At 44.4% G+C, this 21,662-nt stretch overlaps 1 protein-coding gene across 6 annotated transcripts in view; it reads left to right on the forward strand.

The window, feature by feature from the left end:
* Positions 1–21,662, forward strand: part of LOC140425871 (echinoderm microtubule-associated protein-like 4) — a 371,640-nt gene that overhangs the window by 203,026 nt on the left and 146,952 nt on the right. For all 6 annotated transcript variants that reach the window (XM_072510261.1, XM_072510260.1, XM_072510258.1 and 3 more), the window contains exons 3-4: positions 13,983–14,112; positions 21,627–21,650. In XM_072510261.1, the coding sequence (XP_072366362.1) occupies positions 13,983–14,112; positions 21,627–21,650 (154 nt within the window). The remainder of the gene's footprint in view (positions 1–13,982; positions 14,113–21,626; positions 21,651–21,662) is intronic.

Below are 21,662 nucleotides of genomic sequence, written 5' to 3' on the forward strand. Positions count from 1 at the left end.
TAGCTTGTTGGTTTGTATGAAAAATAAATATTTCTAGTACAAAGGTTTTCAACTAAGCATGTTATTTCACCAAAATGATTTCAACTTTCCAAACTTTGTCAGCATGTAATTTGACATCTTTCTTTCAGATATTTCATAATAGATCTTTTAAATTGTATTTTTTGTACTGGAAGCAGTAAGAAGCTTCAGCTTTTTAAAAATATAAAAAACAGAAAATTCTGGATGTACTCAGTAGGGTTGGCAGCATCTGTGGCCTTTCATGCCCATGACCTTTTGTGAGAACTTTTACTCTGATTAATTATTAAGTGGAGAAAGTGGTGAAGTTAGGAGCAAGGAATCTGGGGGGTTGGTTTGGGGTGTGTGGGGGGGGGGTCAATTTTAGGTTTTGATACCACACAGTTAACTACTGTACACTTCTCATACTTATGTTTTGAATTTAAACCAGCAGATAAATAGCAGTCTGAATCTTCATTACGCCTTAAAGTAAGCATAATTCTAATCAAATGCTGCATTGATGTAACAGAGGCTTGAGAATCTTGGGCCTCATCAAAATACATTAAGGAAACTAAAAACCAGGAGTGATGCAAAACAGGATGTTGACTCATTGTTACCCGTTCTATTACTCTTGCCAAGTCAGGGAATGAAATCCCTATTTGTCAGTAAGAGATTGCTCAAAGAAAGGTTTTCCTCTACTCCATTCTAGGTTCGTCCCACCCTGCACTATCCCAAAATATAAAAGAAGGTGTGGCCCAAAATTTCTCTGGGTGGGGATTGGGGGGAGGGAGGGGCAGGATTCCTGCTCAACTTTGGCAAAAAAAATCCATTGAAACACCAGAGAAACAACAGAAAGGGCTTTTACTATAAAGGGTCTTGTGAGAAAACTAATCTTATGACTTAAGTGCTTCAAAAAATAGCTTCTCTTGGGATTTGGCTGTCGCACACTTTTCTGTTTGCTGTTTTTTTTTATTAATTCATTTTCCCAATTAATTTCCATGTTTTGCATACCTCAAACTAAAATCACAATTTTAAAAAAAGTACTGTTTGCACATTTACTTACTTCAAATCTAATCAACATCATATAGAACCTGTGTATAGGTTACAAATTCACAGTGTACAATGCGATTTATGAAAGCAGGGCACCAGAGAGGTCAGAATGGTAAGGTTGTATTAGCTACAGAATTGAATTATAAATGTAGTGCGTTCTTTGTAGTCCCTTTCCTAACATTTGATTGTTCTATGATTAATTATCTTTAGAGACCTCCGCACTGGCCCTCCAATTTCACCATTGCTACAGTCACTGCCTACTGCATGCAGTTGTGCCAAAAGATTGACTAAACCTATATTTACACAGCATCTTTCACAATATCCCAAAACACTTTAGAGCTAATTAAGTAGATTTGACTTGTAGTCACTGGTATAATGTAGGTCATGTTATCAAATTGTGGAGCAATCTCAAGGGGCTGAATGGCCTACTCTCCTAATATGCATGTTCGAAAGGCAACATGGATGAGCTGGGATAGATGGCTTTTGTTATCCATAATGATTTTGTGAACAGAGGGTGGAATCATGGTGGCAGTTTTGTTGTAATGTTGCCAATGAAAGTTTTCTGTTAGCAGGCTTTGTGGGGTGAAATTGTCAGTGCATAATAGACTCAGTGCATCAATATCCTGTTTTTCACTGCACCTGGAGTCTTTTCCGTTGACTTCAATCTTTCCCTTTTGTCTACTTACCTATGCTTTTTGTGTTTTTTGAGTCATTAACATATTGTGATAAAGTTGTGTCACTTTTTTATTCATTCATGGGATGCTAGCTAGGCCAACATTTATTGCCCACTCCTAATTGTCCTTAAGTTGGTGTTGAGCTGCATTATTGAACTGCTGCAGTACATGTGGTATCGGCACACCCAGAGTGCTGTTATGGAAAGAGTTCCAGGAGTTCGACCTAGCGATCTTGAAGGAACAATTCTATATTTCCAAATCTGTGGCCACTCTGTTTACATGGCTAGTCCAGTTCAGTTTCTGGTAACCGCCAGGGCAGTGACAGTGGAGGATTCAGCAATGGTAATGCCGTTGAATGTCAGGGATGATGGTTAGATTCTCTCTTGTTGGGGATGGCCATTGCCTGGCACTTGAACATAGAACATAGAACATACAGTGCAGAATGAGGCCATTCAGCCCCCCATCGAGTCTGCACCGACCCACTTAAGCCCTCACTTCCATCCTATCCCCGTAACCCAATAACCCCTTCTAACCTTTTTTTGGTCACTAAGGGCAATTTTTCATGGCCAATCCACCTAACCTGCACATCTTTGGACTGTGGGAGGAAACCGGAGCACCCGGAGGAAACCCACGCAGACACTGGGAGAACGTGCAGACTCCGCGCGGACAGTGACCCAATGGGGAATCAAACCTGGGACCCTGGCGCTGTGAAGCCACAGTGTTATCCACTTGTGCTACCGCGCTGCCCAAGTGTGGCGTGAATGTTACTTGCCACTTGTCAACCCAAGCCTCCATTATCCAGATCTTGCTGCATTTGAACATGGACTGCATAGTAGACATTGAAAATATATTGTAGTGAGAAGCAACAATCAGCAGAGTATTTATACTTGCTGATCAAGTATTCACATGCAATTGTGAACCATTCAATCTTGTTCTCTGATTTATATTACACAGATACCTGAGGGCTTCAACACTTCTCCCTGAGCGTGAAGACCTATGTTGTTCAATCATTCCATTTTGTTGCTCAAGAGTCATTTTATCTTTCTTGCCTGTGAGATTACTGATGAAATAGAAACCATTTACATCCCTTGTATGAAATAATATTGAATTACATCTTCTCCTACAGAAAGGAAAAGATCTTGTGCAGTTGTTTATCTGGGTTGCAAGTATTCAGTCTTCCCCCTCCCCAAAATAAATTTACTGTCACCATGTTCATATGTGCAGAACATGTTGACGGGGGTTTGTATGTGCAGAACATGTTGATGGGGACTGAGGCATAGTCAGTATTAATATCTGCACAGTGTTATAAATAACTAATGGAATATTTTCTTGTCAAATTAACAGTATTGAACAATGCTGTTAAATGTGGGTCGTTCAATAATCCTGTAAGGCGCACACAAACTAATACTGCATAATATTGTTGCTGCTCGGCCATGCTGCATAAGTATCAGGCGATACTTGTAATCAGATGTCAACAACGGTTGTGCTTTCCTCCGAGTGCTCCGGATTTTCCTCTCAAGTATCGAAAGACGTGCTTGTTGGTGAATTGCACATTCTGAATTCTCCCTCGATGTACCTGAACGGGCACGGTAGTGTGGTGACTAGGGGAATTTTAGTCCACTTGTGACTGATAAAGATTATTATTATTATAATTTTACTAGGACCTTTCTATGATTTTCTTTTGAGAAATGATTGGTCAATCTTGAAAGAGAAAAAATATTATGCATTATTAAGGGTTAGGGTTGAAGTGCAGTGGGATGGAGGGAGTTGAGGGAGGAATAAGGGACCTGGAAACGGGGGACGCACCAGGGTGCATGATTTCTATCCCTGAGCTTGCAGGCACAGGGTGGTTCAGTACAGTCTGTAGAATCATAGAATTTACAGTGCAGAAGGAGGCCATTCGGCCCCTTGAGTCTGCACAGGCCCTTGGAAAGAGCACCCTACCCAAACCCACACCGCCATCCTTTCCCAGTAACCCCACCCAACCTTTTTGGACACTAAGGACAATTTAGTATGGCCAATCCACCTTACCTGCACATCTTTGGTCTGTGGGAGGAAAGCAGAGCACCTGGAGGAAGTCCAGGCAGACACAGGGAAAACGTGCAGACTCCACACAGACAGTGACCCAAGCCGGCAATCGAACATGGGACCCTGGAGCTGTGAAGCAACTGTCTACTGTGCCGTCCATATATTTAGTATATTCCTTTGGTTATTTGTAATAGGCAGTTGGATTCTTCATTTACTAGGACATATGGGCTACGTACCTAGCATAGCAGAGGCACTGAAATTCAAAATGCTATGTTGCATAATTGCGTTGTTGGCAGAATATTCTTTGAATTATATTATGGAGCTTGTGAAACCTATAGCTCCTCAGTGCTTTCTCCATGGCAACGCCTCAGCCAATGAGAGCCAATCTGCCAACTAATCTGCATCTGTGTTCCCTGTAGTATAAACTGTTGTGATTTAAAATTCGGCTTTCTTATATTTTTCCTGATGAGTGTTAAGACAACAAGCTTTGGCAACATCTCCCTCTTCTGCAGCTTAGTTCTATTTTACCAAGTGACTGACTATACATTGTGTTAGTTAATCTCAACTGTGCCATGATTGGACTTCATATCTCATAGCACTTGGGAAAGAAAAAAAGGTTAGAAGATTCTTGCTCTTCTCTCCTATCAACTGAAGCTGTGTGTGGGTCCATTAAGCGGGATATAGGCTGAATCTCAATTGTGATCTACACACAAGACAGAAAACCTTCCAGCAGTCACATCTGAAAAATAACCATATGAGAAATGGTGTAGAAGGTTACCTTTTCTCAAAAGAATGCACCCCAGTGTGAAACAGTACCACAAAGAGAGAAGAGAAGATTTTATTTAACTTTTCAGTCAGAGAACATAAGCACACTTGTTTGCGACAAGCATTTTCAAATTTAAACATGGAAAAAGCATTTCTAAATTGGCATAACTAGGTCAGGTTCTGGGATTCCAGTTGGCTGGAAATCTGAAAATATGAAGTGTACTTTTCAAAGTTATACTTGCATGAAAAACAGCGTTAATAAATAGAAGCTTGGAACATATTTTGTTTTAACTGGGAAAGGTTGGGAAAGTAAGGTTGGGAAAGTTAGGATAGTTGGATTAAGAAGGAAAGCATTGATGTAGCACCTTTCATAACTTCAGGATGACCATGGGATGTCACAAAGTGCTTTACACACAATGATTGTTTTGTTTTCAAAATGTCATCACATGTAATGTAAGAACATTAGGTAGAAGGAAGTCAAATTAAAGATGTCAAAAAAATTGGAAGAAAAAATGGGACAAAAAGGGTTAACAGCGCAATAATTGATTTGAAAAAGATGTAATGTTTTAGCATTTCATCGCTTCAAGTATGAAGATGCTGGGCAATGGCAAATTTATTCAGCATGTCCGTGCATGAGCCAAAATCTTACCACCTAATGGTTGGGACTGCTGGTTGTTTATGGGTTAGGTTATGACCCTACTACACTTTAGCACCTCAGCCTTGGAACCTCATTTGTTTGAGTTGCACAACTTGCGTTATTCATAATTAAAATGTGAAACTTTGCCAATTTTTAATTTCTACATTACATGACCCAACAGATTCATTTCAGAGTTTAACTGCTCTTTTTAAAAAATAAAATCAAACATCTCCTATTTATTGACATGGAATTCCATCTGCCACCTTTTTAGCTCGGCTCCCAACTTATTGATGTCCCTTTCCAGTTTCCTTTGATCTTCCACAGAATTCACTGTACTTTTTTATTTTGGCATCATCTGCAACTTTCTCCAGGCCTATATGAAAATCACTGATGTAAGCAGTGTGCAGAGTTGGCCCCAGATCTGACCTTGAATTTATTTATTATTATTTTTTAATTTTTCCAATTAAGGGACAATTTAGCGTGGCCAATCCATGTACCCTGCACATCATTGGGTTGTAGGGGTGAGACCCAAGCAGACACTGGGAGAATGTGCAAACTCCACATGGACAGTGACCCGGGGTCGGAATCGAGCCTGGGTCCTCTGCATTCTGAGGCAGCAGTGCTAACCACTGCGCCACCCTGCCACCCTCCACTACCCATTTATAGCCACACTGAAAATCTGTCCTTGGGTCTTAATCTGGTTTCTTCCTTCTAGCCAATTTAATATCTCGATTTCCAATCACCATACTGCCACGCCTACCTCCACCCCCCCAAATCCAAAGCCTTTAATCTTTGAGTAATGTCACATATGATACTACTTCCAAGATTTCCCTCAAGTCCATGCACATTACATCCACTGCACTGTAACAATTACCTTCTTAAAGCACTCTGAGGTTCTAACTATTTTTATCAATTTAGAGTACCCGCTTATTTTTTTCCAATTAAGAGGGCAATTTAGCGTGGCCAATCCACCTAACCTGCACATCTTTGGGTTCTGGGGGTGAATCCCACGCAGACATGGGGAGAATGTACAAACTCCACACGGACAGTGACCCAGGGCCAGGATTCAAACCCGGGTCCTCAGCGCTGCAGCCCCAGTGCACTGCGCCACATGCTGCCCTAGTTCTAACTATTAATTCAAGACTAAAAATTGTCCGTTACGCTAACTCACAGCCACTTCTTTTTATATTCCCCTTTCATGAAAAAAACTCCTTTAGCTTTTGTATGCATAAAGTATTTTGTTTTGACTGTTGAGCATCTCTGCTGGCTTTAATTTAAATTTCTTTGATTGTTTTTGCATCTCACTTGCAGTTGAAAACTCCACTCACCAACACAGTTGAGATGGGCAACTTTGTATGTGAGAAGTTGAATCAAATCCTCCTTTTTCTTTGTGTGCCACATTAATACATCAATATCTTGTGCTTCCCAATACACTGCATGAATTATTTAAAACTTGTTCGGAACAGAACATAGAATTTACAGTGCAGAAGGAGGCCATTCGGCCCATCGAGTCTGCACCCTACCCAAGGTACACACCTCCACCCTATCCCTATAACCCAGTAACCCCACCCAACACTAAGGGCAATTTTGGACACTTTGGGCAATTTATCATGGCCAATCCACTTAACCCACACATCTTTGGACTGTGGGAGGAAACCGGAGCACCCGGAGGAAACCCACGCGCACACGGGGAGGATGTGCAGACGCCGCACAGACAGTGACCCAAGCCGGGAATTGAACCTGGGACCCTGGAGCTGTGAAGCAATTGTGCTATCCACAATGCTACCGTGCTGCCCACTTTACAATAAAAATTAAGAGCAGGAATGGACCATACCTGCTCTGCCATTTAATACAATTATGGCTGATCCTCAGCCTTAACACCACTTAACTGCCTGCTCACATATCCCTTGATTTCCTGAGAGACCAAAAATCTATCTCAGATTTGGGTATAATCAACGATGGAATATCCAAAACTTTCTGGGGTAGGGAAGTTCCAAGTTTCATAGCTTTAAATGTGAAGAAATTTCCCCGCATCTCAGTTCTAAATGATCGACCCCTTATGTGGAGTCTGTGCCTCTGTGCTCTAGGTTCCCCAGTAAGAATTTTTACAACACCAGGTTAAAGTCCAACAGGTTTGGACTGTTGGACACTATAGTGTTCAATTCTGGTCGCCACACTACCAGAAGGATGTGGAGGCTTTAGAGAGGGTGCAGAAGAGATTTACCAGAATGTTGCCTGGTATGGAGGGCATTAGCTATGAGGAGCGATTGAATAAACTCTGTTTGTTCTCACTGGAACGAAGGAGGCTGAGGGGAGACCTGATAGAGGTATACAAAATTATGAGGGGCATAGACAGAGTGGATAGTCAGAGGCTTTTCCCCAGGGTAGAGGGGTCAATTACTAGGGGGCATAGGTTTAAGGTGAGAGGGGCAAGGTTTAGAGTAGATGTACGAGGCAAGTTTTTTACGCAGAGGGTAGTGGGTGCCTGGAACTCGCTACCGGAGGAGGTAGTGGAAGCAGGGACGATAGGGACATTTAAGGGGCATCTTGACAAATATATGAATAGGATGAGAATAGAAGGATACGGACCCAGGAAGTGTAGAAGATTGTAGTTTAGTCGGGCAGCATGGTCGGCACGGGCTTGGAGGGCCGAAGGGCCTGTTCCTGTGCTGTACATTTCTTTGTTCTTTGTTCTTGTTTGTTTCAAATCACTAGCTAATGATTTAAAACAAACCTGTTGGACTTTAACCTGGTGTTGTAAGACTTCTTACTGTGCTCACCCTAGTCCAACGCCGGCATCTTCAGATCTAGGTTCCCAGACAGAGGAAAAAACTCCTGTATCTACTATATCAAGCCCTTTCATAATATGGTATATTTCAATGATATCACCTCTCATTCTTATTAGTTCCAGAGAGTGTAGGCCAATTTACTCAACCTCTTGTCAGCAGGGCACCCCTCATCCCAGGAAGCAATACAGTGAACCTTCCATTTCCAGTACAAGTATGTCCTTCCTGAAATATGGAGACCAAAACTTCACACTCCAGTATTCCATGTGGTCTCACCAAAGCTCTATGATTGCAGCAAGACTTCCTATCCTTATCAGAAACTGCAAATAACTAAAGCTTTAGTACTGAGCCTTGTGGTATTCCATTAGTCGCAGCCTGAATATATGGAATACCACAAGGCTCAGTACCTTAGTTATTTGCAATTTAAGATGATGACTTAGAGATCAGAAGTCATGCTCAGTATACAAAGTTTGGTAAGAATGTTCGCTGTGGGGAGGTTAGATTGTCCCTGGTCATCTCTAATTACCCTTGAGAAGGTGGTGGTGTGCTGCCTTCTTGCAGTCCATGTGGTGTAGGAAGAACCACTGTGCCATTTGGAAGAGACTTCCAGGCTTTTGACCCAGTGACAGTGAAAGAACGGCACTGTAGTTCCAAATCAGGATTTGATTTGAATTTGATTTATTGTCACATGTTCCGAGGTACAGTGAAACGTATTGTTCTGCATACAGTCTAGACAGATCATTCCATAAATGAAAAAACATAGCATATGCATAAATACATATGTAAATACATAGACACAGTCATTGGGTGAGCACACAGGTGTGTAGTACTACTCAGTAGAGATGTCTGAAGAGATCAGTTCAGTCCATTAGAGAGTCATTCAGGAGTCTGATAACCTGTTTGCGTGTTCTCAGACTTTTGTATCTCCTGCCCGATAGAAGAAGTTGGAAGAGAGAATAATCTGGTTGGGGTCCTTGATTATGCTGCCTGCTTTCCCTAGGCAGCAGGAGGTGTAGACAGTCAATGTATGGGAGGCGGGTCCACGTGATGGACTGGGATGTGTTCACAACTATTTTCACATAGTCTTGGGCCGAGCAGTTGCCATACCAGACTGTGATGCAGCCAGATAGGATGCTTTCTAGGGTGCATCTGTAAAAGTTGATCAGAGTCAATCTGGGCATGCCAAATTTCCTTAGATTCCTGAAAAGTATAGGCACTGTTGTGCTTTCTTGGTCGTAGCGTTGCCATGGGTGGACCAGGACAGATTGTTGTTGGTGATGTGCAACCGAGGAATTTGAAGCTGTCAACCATCTCCCCTCGGCACCATTGATACAGACGGGGTGTATACGGTACTTTGCTTCCTGAAGTCAATGACCAGCTCTTTAGTTTTGCTGACGTTGAGGGAGAGATTGTTGTCATTACACCGTGGTGTATAGCTTGGAGGGGTCCCTGCAGGTTGTGGTGTCCCCATGTAGCTGCTGCTCTTGTCATAAATTCATAAGATATAGGAGCAGAATTAAGCCATTTGACCCATCGTGTCTGCTCCGCCATTCAACCATGGCTGATCTCATCCTGGCCTTAACTCCACCATCCTGCCTGTTCTCCATAGCCCTTCAACCCATTACCAATGAAAAATTTGTCTTAACTCCTCAAATTTACTCTCTGTCCCAGCATCCAAGTAATAAATGGTAGAGGTTGTAGGTTTGGAAGGTATTGTTGAAGGAGTCTTGGTGCGTTGCTACATTACATCTTGTAAGTGGCGCACACTGCTACCATTGTGTGTTGGTGTTACAGGGAGTGAATGTTGAAAGTGGCGGATGGGATGCTTATCAAGTGAACTGATTTGTCCTTGATGGTGCCAAGCTTCTTGAGTGTTTTAGCACTGCATTCATCACATTCCTGACTTGTTCATTGTAGATAGTGGACAGACTTTGCAGAGTCTAGAGACAAGTTACTTTCTGCAGGATTCTCAGCCTCTGACCTGGTCGTGTAGCCATGGCATTTATATGGCTGGTCCAGTTCAGTTTCTGGTTCGTGGTAACCCCAGCCCCAAGATGCTGTTAGTTTTGGAGTTTTACTGCAGCATTTGCCGAAACACTCATGCATAATTTTGAATCTTTGAAAGCCGTTTATAAAGATTTAAATAGGCCATGGTTTATTAATTCCAATAAAACAGCAAATGCTGGAAACAGCTACTTGGCAGGCAGCATCTTTGGAGAAAATAAACGAGTTAACATTTTATATGTAGACCTTTCTTCAAAACTGGAGGATATTACAGATGAAATGAGTTTAAAAGGCGTCTCAATGGCACAGTGGTTAGCACTGCTGCCTCACAATGCCAGGGAACCCGGTTCGATTCCGACGTCAGGCGACTGTGTGGAGTTTGCACATTCTCCCAGTGTCTGAGTGAGTTTCCCTCGGATGCTCTGGTTTCCTCCCACAGTCCAAAGATGTGCCGCTTAGGTGGATTGGCATGCTAAATTGCCCCTTCATGTCCAAAGGCTAGGTGGGGTTACGGGGATAGGATGGGGGATTGGGTCTGGATAGGGCGTTCTTTTGGAGGGTCGGTGCTGACTCGATGGTCGAATGGCCTTCTTCTGTACTGGAAGGATTCTATGATTCTATGAAATCGAGAAATGAAAGTAAGCACATGTACAATGTAAAAATGCTCAAGTGGAAAACAAGAACTGATTAAATGCCAAGAGTGAGACAAGAGGAGGCATTAAAAGAGAAATCAAATACATTAAAGACAGTCCTGAGAGAGAATGTGTGAGACTTGCGGTGAGCTGGTGCAGGAAGGTATAATGAAGGTGTGAGATGTTGAAGACCCAGAAGACGGGCACTGGAAAGAAGGGTTTGAGCAAAAGTCCGCCGTCGAGTGAGTTGGTGAGTCTGGCGAGAAGAAATATAGCGGAGGTTTAATCGCTGGGTGGGGCCTCTCCCCTTACAGTGGAAACTTTGATCGAGGTGATGGCCGGAGAATTTGAGAGGCAGTTCGGCAAACACATGGAGGTGTTGCGGGAGGAGATGATGGCTGCGATGAAGGAGTGGGTGGAGGAGGTGATTGCACCGATAAAGGCGGCAGTGTCAAAGATATCGGCCGAGGTATTGGAGCAAGGAGAGAAGCTGAAGGGGGTGGATCAGGCTATGCCGCAGCGCAGTGACCAGTTCACCTCGATGGATGAGGAGCTGCAGAGAGCGATGGAGGCTAACCAAGGGCTCAGAGCCAAGGTGGAGGACCTGGAGAACAGGTCAAGGCAGAAAAAGCTATGGATCACAGGGCTGCCTGAGGGGGTGGAGGGCCTGAGACTGACCGAGTACTTTGCAGAGATGCTGGCAGAGTTGTTGGGGGAGTGGGAAGAATCTTCCCGATACGAGCTGGACAAGGCACATTGGTCGCTCAGGCCGAAGCCGAAACCAAATGAGCCACCAAGGGCAGCTATAATTTGCTTCCATAAGTTTAATGTTAAGGAGAAGGTCCTGCGTTGGAAGCGAACGTAGGGGAGCTGGGAGAGAAGTATGGGTTGGCGAGAGGAAAGGGTTCAGGTACAAGCAGGTGCGGGACTTTGCAAGGAAGGTTTCTCCGACCTTCCCGATCGCCAGCCTCCTTGTCAGCAGGGGAGTTGGAGAGGGGGGATAGTTTCTGCGATCTACAAGAGGATCCTGGAGGAGGGTAGGGTATCCATGGAGGAGATTAAGGTGAAGCAGGAGGAAGAGCTGGGGGGGCGGGGGGGGCTGGACGTGAGACTGTGGTGTGAGTTGCTGCGGAGGGTGAAAGCCTCAACTTCATGTGCGATGTTGGGGCTGATGCAGCTGAAGATAGTGTACAGGGCGCACCTCACTAAATGGAGGAGGAGTCGGTTGTTCGAGAGGGTGGAGGATGTCTGCGAACGATATGGGAGGGGCCCCACGAACCATATTCATATGTTTTGGTCCTGTCTGTAGCTGCAAAGGTTTTGGAGGATGGTATTCAGTACAATCTTTGGGATCTTGCATGTGGATGTGGAGCTCTGTCCCCTAGAAGCCATATTCGGGGTTTCGGACCTGCCCGAGCTGCAGGTGGGTGGGGGGGTTGGGGGGGGGGGGGGGGGGGGGGGCAGATGTTTTTGTCTTCACCTCGATCGCTCGTAGGCGGATCTTGTTGGGGTGGAGGTCAGCCTCTCCACCCTGTGCCTCAGCGTGGCGGGAGAACCTGCTGGAGCTTTTGACCCTGGAGTAGGTGATGTTCCAGCTGAGGGGGGTGAAGGAGGGGCTCTACAATTGTTGGGGTTTGTTCATCATGCATGTTCAGGAGTTGGTTACCGTTGATTGGTGGTGGGGGGGGGGGGGGGGGGGGGGGGGGATGTTGTTGGAGTTGTTTTTGTATTGTGGAAATGATGAAAATCTGTCAAATAAAAATACTTTTTATAAAAAAAAAAAGAGAGAATGTGTGAATGATGTTGGGGAATAAGGTTGTAGAATTTGAAGCACAACACACTTCAAATTGAGAAAGTTGTAGTAGCCTAGTACAAGAAAACCTCAGGTTGACACCAAGGATGCCACAATTATAAAATAAAAACAGAAAGGCCAAAAATACTAAGCAGGCCAGGCAGCATGTGGGGAGAGAGATCTGATGAAAGGTCATCGAGCTGAAACTTGGGAGGGAGGTGTATTGGTAACTGTTGCCAATTTGCACCGGAGACGCCAATAATGTTGCTCTTTTTAACTGGTTACTGATAGTTGTTAATGATGATATTGCTTTTCAGAGTCGCCAGGTATCAAATGATACCACCACAAGGTTTAGCCGGATATCGATCAAAGACCCAACAACCAGTTAGTTAGTTCAAGTTCAATGATAGTTTATTTGAACACAAGAATTACTTCGACATGCAACATGAAACACTACAAGCTAAATTGCACCTAACACTACAACAACCTGTACTTAACTTCAGGCACCCGGCTTTATGCAGAGGAACAAGGCCTTTGTTCGGATCTGGAGTGGCTTAGTCTGGAGAAGTGAGTTCGTTTCTGCTGGGCTCATCCGTCTGGAAGCGATCGTTGGTCTTGAACTTGCTTCTGGTCGTGGTGCTGCAATTGGTTTTGGGCACAAGCTGGGGCCAAGAGAGTGCCGGTGCGCCGGGGCCAAAAGAGACTGAACACATGGCAGTGTCTCTTTTTATCCTTCGGGGGTTTCGCGCTCTTTTGGGCGGTCCTTAGCTTTGGACCCAATAATTTGGCAGGCTTCGATTACTGCCTTCGATTTTAGCCAATAAAGGGGAGGGTGCCTTGATGGCTGGGCGTGTCCTGAGCGGTCATTGACCTTGGCTGTTTGGGCTTCCTGGATGAAGGGAGTGGCGCCAATGAGTCTGTATCTGATACCTGAGTACAAGTCTTTTGTTCTGGGGAAATGGGCCATTAGAATGCAAATTGGCTGGGGGTTTCGATTGTGTCTGGTTATCTAGTGGCAAATATACACTTAAGCTCTGAGTTCGTCTGGATCCTGCATTGGCCATATTTCCTGTGATTCTTTGCAAGTGGCCATATTCCCCTTTGTAAGTGGCCATCCCAGATGGCCACATAACATCACTGAGCTAATAATCCCAAAGCTCAGGCTAATGCTCTGGGAACATGAGTTCAAATCCCACCACGGCAGCTGGTGAAATTTAAATTCAATTAATAAGGATGGAATTTTAAAAATAGCTAGTCTCAGTAATGGTGACCATGAAACTATTATCGATTGTCCTCAAAACCCAACTGGCTCACGAGTGTCCTTTAGGGCCTATGTGTGACTCCAGACACAGCAGTGTGGTTGACTCTTAACAGCCCTCTGAAATGAATCACACAAACCATTCAGTTCAAGGGCAATTAGGGATGGATAATAAACGTTGGCCTTGCCATCCCATGAACGCATTAAAATAAGCGGTCATTTGTTTTAACATGTAGAATTTACTGCTCAAGATTGGTGTCAACAGACCACCGGGAAACCTGTAACCTACAGAGTAAATAGGAACTACATGCTATTTTATGAGGTGGGCCGTGAAATGATAACCTTGTCTCATCTGATTTCAGGACAGCCAGCCTTGCGTGAAGCTTATTCCCTGTCATGCATAACTAATGGGAGTCCAATGACCAGGAAATCAATGCATAGCTCGGCTCTCTCCGTTGCCAGGAAGGAAACACTTTCTTCTGCTGCTAAGAGGTACAGGCTTCTTTATATATGAGGAAGTTGAAAAGAGAAGTGTACATAGAAATCTGTAATTTATTGTATAAGGCTCCATTGTTGAAGAATAACATCTTAGTAATTTTTAATTCACTGCAATGCGTTTCACACTATGTGAACCTTTTGTATGATACAGTGAGATATTAATAATGGCAATATTGGGAAGCGTATGCATCTAGACTAGATACAAATCTAATTCATGCTAGATGACAACAACCATACCTTGTATTGAAATGCAAGTTGCCTTTCATTGGTTGAGATGTGAGTTTCCTCCAAGTTCTTGCACTGAATCTATTTACTTGCAATTAACACCCAGTTATTACTCTGACTCTTTGAGACCAGCTCACAAATATTGCTTAATGCAGCCCCTCCAGGATCTGGTTAAAATTAATGCTAGGAATTTTGTAATTACTAGTTACAAATTGATCTTTGCACTGTGTGGGGCGGCACGGTGGCACAGTGGTTAGCACTGTTGCCTCACAGTTCTGAGGACCGGGGTTTGATTCCGGCTCCGGATCACTGCCGTGTGGAATTTGCATATTCTCCCCATGATTGTGTGGGTCTCACCCCCACAACCCAAAGATGTGCAGGGTAGGTGGATTGGCCACGCTAAATTGCCCCTTAATTGGGAAAAAATAATTGGGTATTCAAACATTTATTTTTAAAAATGAAAAAAAAAATCTTTGCATAGTGTATCGCAAATCCATAAAGAAAAAACATATATTCATACTGGTTATTTTGCCAGGCCTGGAGTATGTGGTCATCGGAAATTATATTACAATTTAATTTTATGGGTTTTGCTTTGCTTTGTTCTAAATTATTAAACATAAAGGTGTGCAAAATTTTCCTTCTTCGTTTAATTTTGATAGAATAGGACATTTCTAACCCTCTCTGGAACACTCAGATTTACCTCTGGAGACACCACATGGAATTTAATAGGGCCTGTACGAGCAGGAAATGTGTACGGGAGGACTTAATTAGGCAGGAGCTGAAATCACAGTTTCCTGATGGCAGATTGAGATGTAAAGGCATTATAGTGGTGGGTCAGGCCTCGCGTCATCTGGTTGGGTTCCTACTTTCAATTCATTTACATTACATGAATACTGATTATCCTATAACTTTTGCAAAATTAACTCCCTCCTTGAAGATTATGTTTGCAGCACATGAGAAACTTGTGCCACCTGATTCATGGTTATTTAATAGTGGCATGCATCAGTCAAGTTTGTCCATTTGGATCTGAGGGGAGCAGTGGTTTTTGTGGAAATCTGCAGCCCAAGTGAGGAGACCTGGAGACTGGCAACTTAGTTGGAGGGTCAGAAGGGGGCAAATGTGTTTCTGGCACGGGTTGGGGGTAAGGACCAGAGAACTTTGAGCAGAGGGCTGTGGGGTCTGACCGTGAAGTGGGGCAGGAGGTCTTTGATCAGTGGGGGGAGAGGGGGAGGTTTGGGTAGGGAGGGGAGAGTTGGGGATTTGGATCGGAACATGGAAGTGTGTAACCGGAAGAACCTTAGTATCTTGGTTGTGGGGGGGAGGGATGGAGAGTCAGCAAATGCAAAATGAAGGGTCTAATGTGTCGAATTCTGAGGTGTCCAATGTTGGGTCCTGGATATTGAAGTAAGAAAACTCAGTTATAGAGAATGTCCACAGCTACGGGGTGGGAGGTTGATGCAGCATGAGGGCAGGTCCATTCAGAGGTCGCGATATTGGAAAGTCACAGATAGCATCAAGAGATTGTAACGATATGCCAAGGATGATGGGAAAGATCCCTAATTCCAGGAGGATGTATGCAGAGGGTGTTAGTGTCATGGGGAGAAATGGCATGCCCACTCTAAGAGGGTCAAGGGTGATGGTGGGAGGTTTGTGAGTGACAGCAGAGGTGCACATAATGTTCAGAGGGTCACGGGCGATGGACTCAAGCTGGAAGGAAACCGGGAGGATGACCATTCCAGGTAGATGGTGATCCTGGCCATTTTCCCAATCTTCCAGTCAGCTGGCAGGTGTCCAGGTCCACTTGGGAGGAGGCCACAAGGGTAGTGGGAGCAGTTTAGATTCTGGGTGCATTGGAGGATTTTAAAATCGCAATGTTCAACAGCTGCACTCGTGAAAACCATGAACACAGAGGTGCTCAAATCTCTGACTGCCTTCTTCATATAGTTCTCTTGGCGAATTTGCCGTGGGTACACTCAATATTTTAGCAATCTTGGGATCAGGAGGGGAGGATATGACACTGGAGGCCGCAATGCAGTAGGTAGTACCACAGAAGGAGGCTGGCAAGAGATAGGTATCGAGGGAAGGCAACATAGGAGATGGGCATTACCTAGTTATCGTGTCTTCAGTATAAGAACTAATACCTGCAAATGTAGGAGAGGCAATTCCAGAGATGGCTGAGGCTGTCCCGTGAAGCAACAACAGTGATTTGTTGAATTATGCAATAAGACCTGCAGCCCCACGTATTTGACGGGGATCCCATGCCAGTGTCCCTCAAGGTTACCGCAGAGCTCAATTTCTTTTCCCCAGGATTGTTGTATCCAGGGTTCCATGATATATGTTGCATTTCCCATAGGTCTCCAGCACTGGTACAAGGACTTTCTCCTTGGTACTGGAGGCAATGGAGTCATTGAAGAGGGGATACCTAGAGGCCGCTCATCCTCGGGGCTGCCCTGACAGGAAGTCTCTGGGTAAGAGGCACTGGCTCCTTCCCGGCAAATGCGCAATGGCACCTTTTCTGTCTCCTCAAGGAAAAGGAGCTCCTGGCGCAAGACTCCCCTCTCACATAGACACGGCTATATAGAGTCCATGGCAAGAGTGATGGAATACAGGTGGGAGTGCACCTGGGTAATATGTTGGATGTGTCTCACCATGGTAGTTGCCAACTTCTCCACAGAGGAAGCCATGTGCTTTCATGCCTGACACATGGTAGAATTCATGATTTACATGGACAACTCCATCACCAATGCAGAGCTGCGCATGACTTCTGGCACCCCTGCCTGTGGCGCACCCGAAGACTCTCCTGCTCCAACAGCTCCTTTCTTCTCCACCCAGTCCTAGTTCGTGGATCCATCCACCAGCTACACCAGGGGAGTTTCATGTTCTCCTGGCACTCCTACTCCTATTTACATCCAAACCGTTGCCATTTTAGGGGAAAAGACCGAAAAATACCATCTTGAGCGGGAGCTACCAAATGTGCGACTGCTCACTCCATGGCCGTCAGCGGAAGTCCTCTTTTGGCACCCCTGCCATATGTTTGCCCACCTTATGCTGCATCTCCAGCGGGCTTCTTGCGACTGCGACCAGATGCCCATCATCAGCAAAGGGCTCAGCAGAGGTCTGGTCCCAGCAGTCCTAAGTGCCAGGGGCTTTGGTTGTCACAGCCTTCCCCAGATGCTGGGGCATATGTACAATGTGCTCACTAAATTGCGCTCCCAAATCTAAATGCAAACCCTCTGTGACGTGGATGGATGGAACTACAATGGTGGATATTGTGGAAGAGGCTGATAACATTGCATCCTCTGGGTCAGTGCTGTCATTGTCTGCAAAGGTGGAGTCTTCAGGCTCTTGCTATTACTGTGGCCTAAGCTAGGGGCTGCAAGGACTGATGGTGGAGATCAGCACAGTGTGAACACATCATATTTCCTCATGTTCCTTCTGTGCTCATAAGACTGCACCAGGTTGGATGCATTCTTACTCTAATATCTGGCCATTACAGCCTTCCTGTGAGCACTCCACTTCCTCTTCTGAGATCTGCTGTCCCTCTACCTGGGTGAACATCTTCCGATTAGGCATTCCATCTTCGGCCTCCCTCCAATTATGGGAGCGGATCCGGGCTCAACGGGTGAATTGGGCGAGAACCCCAAATCGGGCCCCGGGCCGGGCCGCTTACGAGTCACTCACCTCGCTCTGCTAGCGGTAATCTGGATCTCTCCCTCACTGGGGAAGATCTAGACCTGCATATTTAAATCATGGACGTTGGATTCCCCTGCACCCAGGTCTCAATGAATGTGCTTGAGCCACCTCGCCAGGGCGACATTTAGTACCTGTCCACACCAGGCTTAATGGGACCTCAGGGAGAGGGGGGGGAGTCTCGCCATCAGAGTCCAGAAACCAGGAAGCGGGAGGGGGAGGGGGGGGGGGGGGGGGGGGGGTGCGCGTGGTGAGAGAGAAGATCAGGGCTGCCGACCAAAATGGTGGCCCGATCTGCGAACAGTCAATCCTACTCGTGAGAAATCTCTCTAAGTGTGGCCTCATCGGTGAGAAATTTGCTGAGGCCACAAAAACAGTGAAGTGCCATTGAATAGAGGGATGATTCTTGGCGCAGCAGCCACTGAGAATCACACCGCCAAATGCGCCTAAAAGTGGACTTGGTTACGTCTGCTGAAACGTGCCCCTTGTCTGTAGTCGTTGTCTTTCTTATTTGGTTGTTAATATCTCATCTTGGCTCAGCCAACCTTGCATAAATTTTGCCTCTGCCTTCTTGCATGTTACCTTCTATCACTGTTTTCAGAGATCTAACTTGCCTAAAAGTGTGATATCCTTGTCAAACTTGTTTCTTTCCAGGAGATTGAATGCTTACCATTGCAACTTACATTCTTAACTTTCCTTGGCTTAGTAAACTTAGAACTGACATTTGTAAGTTTTTGCAAGACTTCGAAAACATCCAGCTTTCTGCTACCTTCTAGTTTGGGTGTCAAAAACATGATCTTTTGTGAAAAGTATTTTTTTTAAACTTATTTTCTTATTAAGTGACCAAGGTGACTCATTTTCCTAGGTTCACATATCGGTGTTGTTCATTTTAAACAGACAAATAATCAGATATTAACTAATTAGTGAAGACAAGCCAGCTTGTGTGTATAAAGTGTGCATTCTTTCTCCAGCCTTAATTGACAAGACACTTTTGACTCTTCCTAAGGGTATTGTGAGTTTTCTCACTAGTTATAGAAACCTATCCCTGCAACATCACTTTGCGTTTCCATCCTCCCCAACACCCACATGGGGTCGAACGTGGGGCAGCACGGTAGCAGAATGGTTAGCACTGTTGCTTCACAGCTCCAGGGTCCCAGATTTGATTCCCGGCTTGGGTCACTGTCTGTGTGGAGTCTGCATGTTCTCCCTTTGTCTGCATAGGTTTCCTCTGGGTGAATGAAATTAAAATCGCTTATTGTCACAAGTAGTCTTCAAATGAAGTTACTGTGAAAAGCCCCTAGTCGCCACATTCCGGTGCCTGTTCGGGGAGGCTGGTATGGGAATTGACCGTGCTGCTGGCCTGCCTTGGTCTGCTTTCAAAGCCAGCGATTTAGCCCTGTGCTAAACGGTTTCCTCCCAGACGTCCCGAAAGACATGCTGTTAGGTAATTTGGATATTCTGAATTCTCCCTCTGTGTACCCGAGCAGGCACCGGAATGTGGCGACTAGTGGTTTTTCACAGTAACTTCATTGCAGTGTAAATGTAAGCCTACTTATGACAATAAAGAGTATTATAACTTCATGGGCCACCTGCTGGTGGGAAAACGGGCACCTGAGCTGTAAATCAGGGCACCGTGCCATCGGTGGCATACCCACAGCCAACAGCCCCAGCACAATTTTATCGAGAGCAAAGAGACTTTGGCTGGCCCTTAAGTAGGTAATTAATGCTTAATTAAGGGCTTCACCCTGCCTCTGCCCTGATTTAATGGGTGGCGGGAGGGGCCTGTGCCCAATATGTAACCCAGAGGTCCACCCCTGAGGGCTGCTAGTCAGTGAAAGTAGCATTGCATCCTTTCCATGCCCCTCTTGCCAATCGGAGGCAACCCCAGCAGTTTTGCCTCCCCGTGTCCACCCTCTCCCTGTGCCTCCCACCCCCTCTTGTTCGGGACTGCCAACCTGGGCCTGGCAAAGTCTTGGACTTATCGGGTTTTGGGACATCCATAGTTCCTCTTTTTCCTGGACCTCCCACAATACCAGCAGTAGCCACTGAACCTGCTATGATGCAGAACTACTGACCTCTGATTGGCAGCTCTTTAAGTCGGGATTTCAGGACTTCCTCCTGGAGACAGACTGAATCCCATCTCATACTAATAATAGGGCCATCGCAGAACAAGGCGGCCAAGTAGAGGGTGGGCTCGCCCTGGAATTTACAATGAGATGCAGAGAGCCCACCCATGTTTCCTACATGTCTGGATTGTCTATTGCACATCACTTCTCATAGTATCTACCAATTTGCTTTTACATGTTTTAGCCAATCTAGCCATCAACTTGAAAGTTAATTTAGAAATAAAAGTCTTGATAAAAGTACAGGAGACTGTACAAATTGCTTTTTGAAGGTTTTTTTCTGAGTTTTCTTTCTGTACACGCATACTGAGACTAGAATGGGCTCACCCAACACTACTCAGAATTCAGTAGTTATCCTTTTGACAATGCCAGAATAAGGCAAAAGACTACTTTTTGGAAAAAAGTACTATTTGGCCAGTAATTAATTAATACAGTTAATATAAGTGCAAGAACTTGCGGTGGAGTTCCCATTCCTCAGGCAAATTTAAGGCAGTTTGACATTTAGCACACTCTATGGTGGTGTTCTTTGAAACCATGTTTAAGGCTCAAGCAACATGATTTAGCATAAATTGAAATATAGGTTGGTGAATGGAGAGCTGATACATAAGTGATTATGTAGTCACTGGCACCTTACAGTTTTTAAAGTTCCATGATTTTGGGATTCTGATCATGTATCAAGCCAGTTGAACTTTGTCCTTTGGTGTATGATGTTGATAAAACCTATGAAATGTGTCCTTTGCACTCGATATTCTGCATGTCAATATTCTCACGGCAAAGTTGCTCTCTAATTGATGTTTTAAAAAATCATAAAAGGATCCTAAAGCAATTATTTTTGTTGAATTCAATCAAATCCCACTCCAGGTGTTAATGATGAGGGCCACAGTATTTGCTATTAAGTTCCCAATCGGGCCTTTATCCTGTTGCGGTTTTTAGCTTTTAGTGGTTTGGTTAACTTCAATGAACAGCAACCAAAAACAAACACCTATTGTCTGGAGACTCTCAGGAATTGAATGTTTGCCTTCTTAAAATGAATACTAAAAATCAGACTAATTTGTAATTTTGACACATGGATAAGTTGAAAAAAAAATCAAAAAATGAAATCCAATTATTTTGATTGATTCTCTTAAATTCCTTTAAATCCCTTTGCTCAAGTTTCCTTTTTGGTTGTTTTCATTAAAAATGCCTGAAGCAAAACAAGTGTTTTTATTTCAATGCTGGAATCTGAAAGACTTTGCAGTCCGATTGGTTTCACAACTTATCAAATCATGATTGTGCGTTGTAATTTTGCATGAATTTTACTTTTGAGAGAAGGTTCCATATAATTTCATAGAGCACAGAGTATCCATTAGAAATTTTTGAATGTCAACTCTAACCGTTTACTTCCAGAATGTTTAAACTTCTAAATGCATGACATTGATAAATTAAATGTATTTGCACGATCACAGAATGGCTTTATTTTTTTATTCACAGTTATGGTCTGAAAGAGCAAAAAAAGTAAGTTGTGTT

The sequence above is a fragment of the Scyliorhinus torazame genome, chromosome 1 (assembly GCF_047496885.1).
Source record: "Scyliorhinus torazame isolate Kashiwa2021f chromosome 1, sScyTor2.1, whole genome shotgun sequence".
Taxonomy (NCBI): Eukaryota; Metazoa; Chordata; class Chondrichthyes; order Carcharhiniformes; family Scyliorhinidae; genus Scyliorhinus; species Scyliorhinus torazame.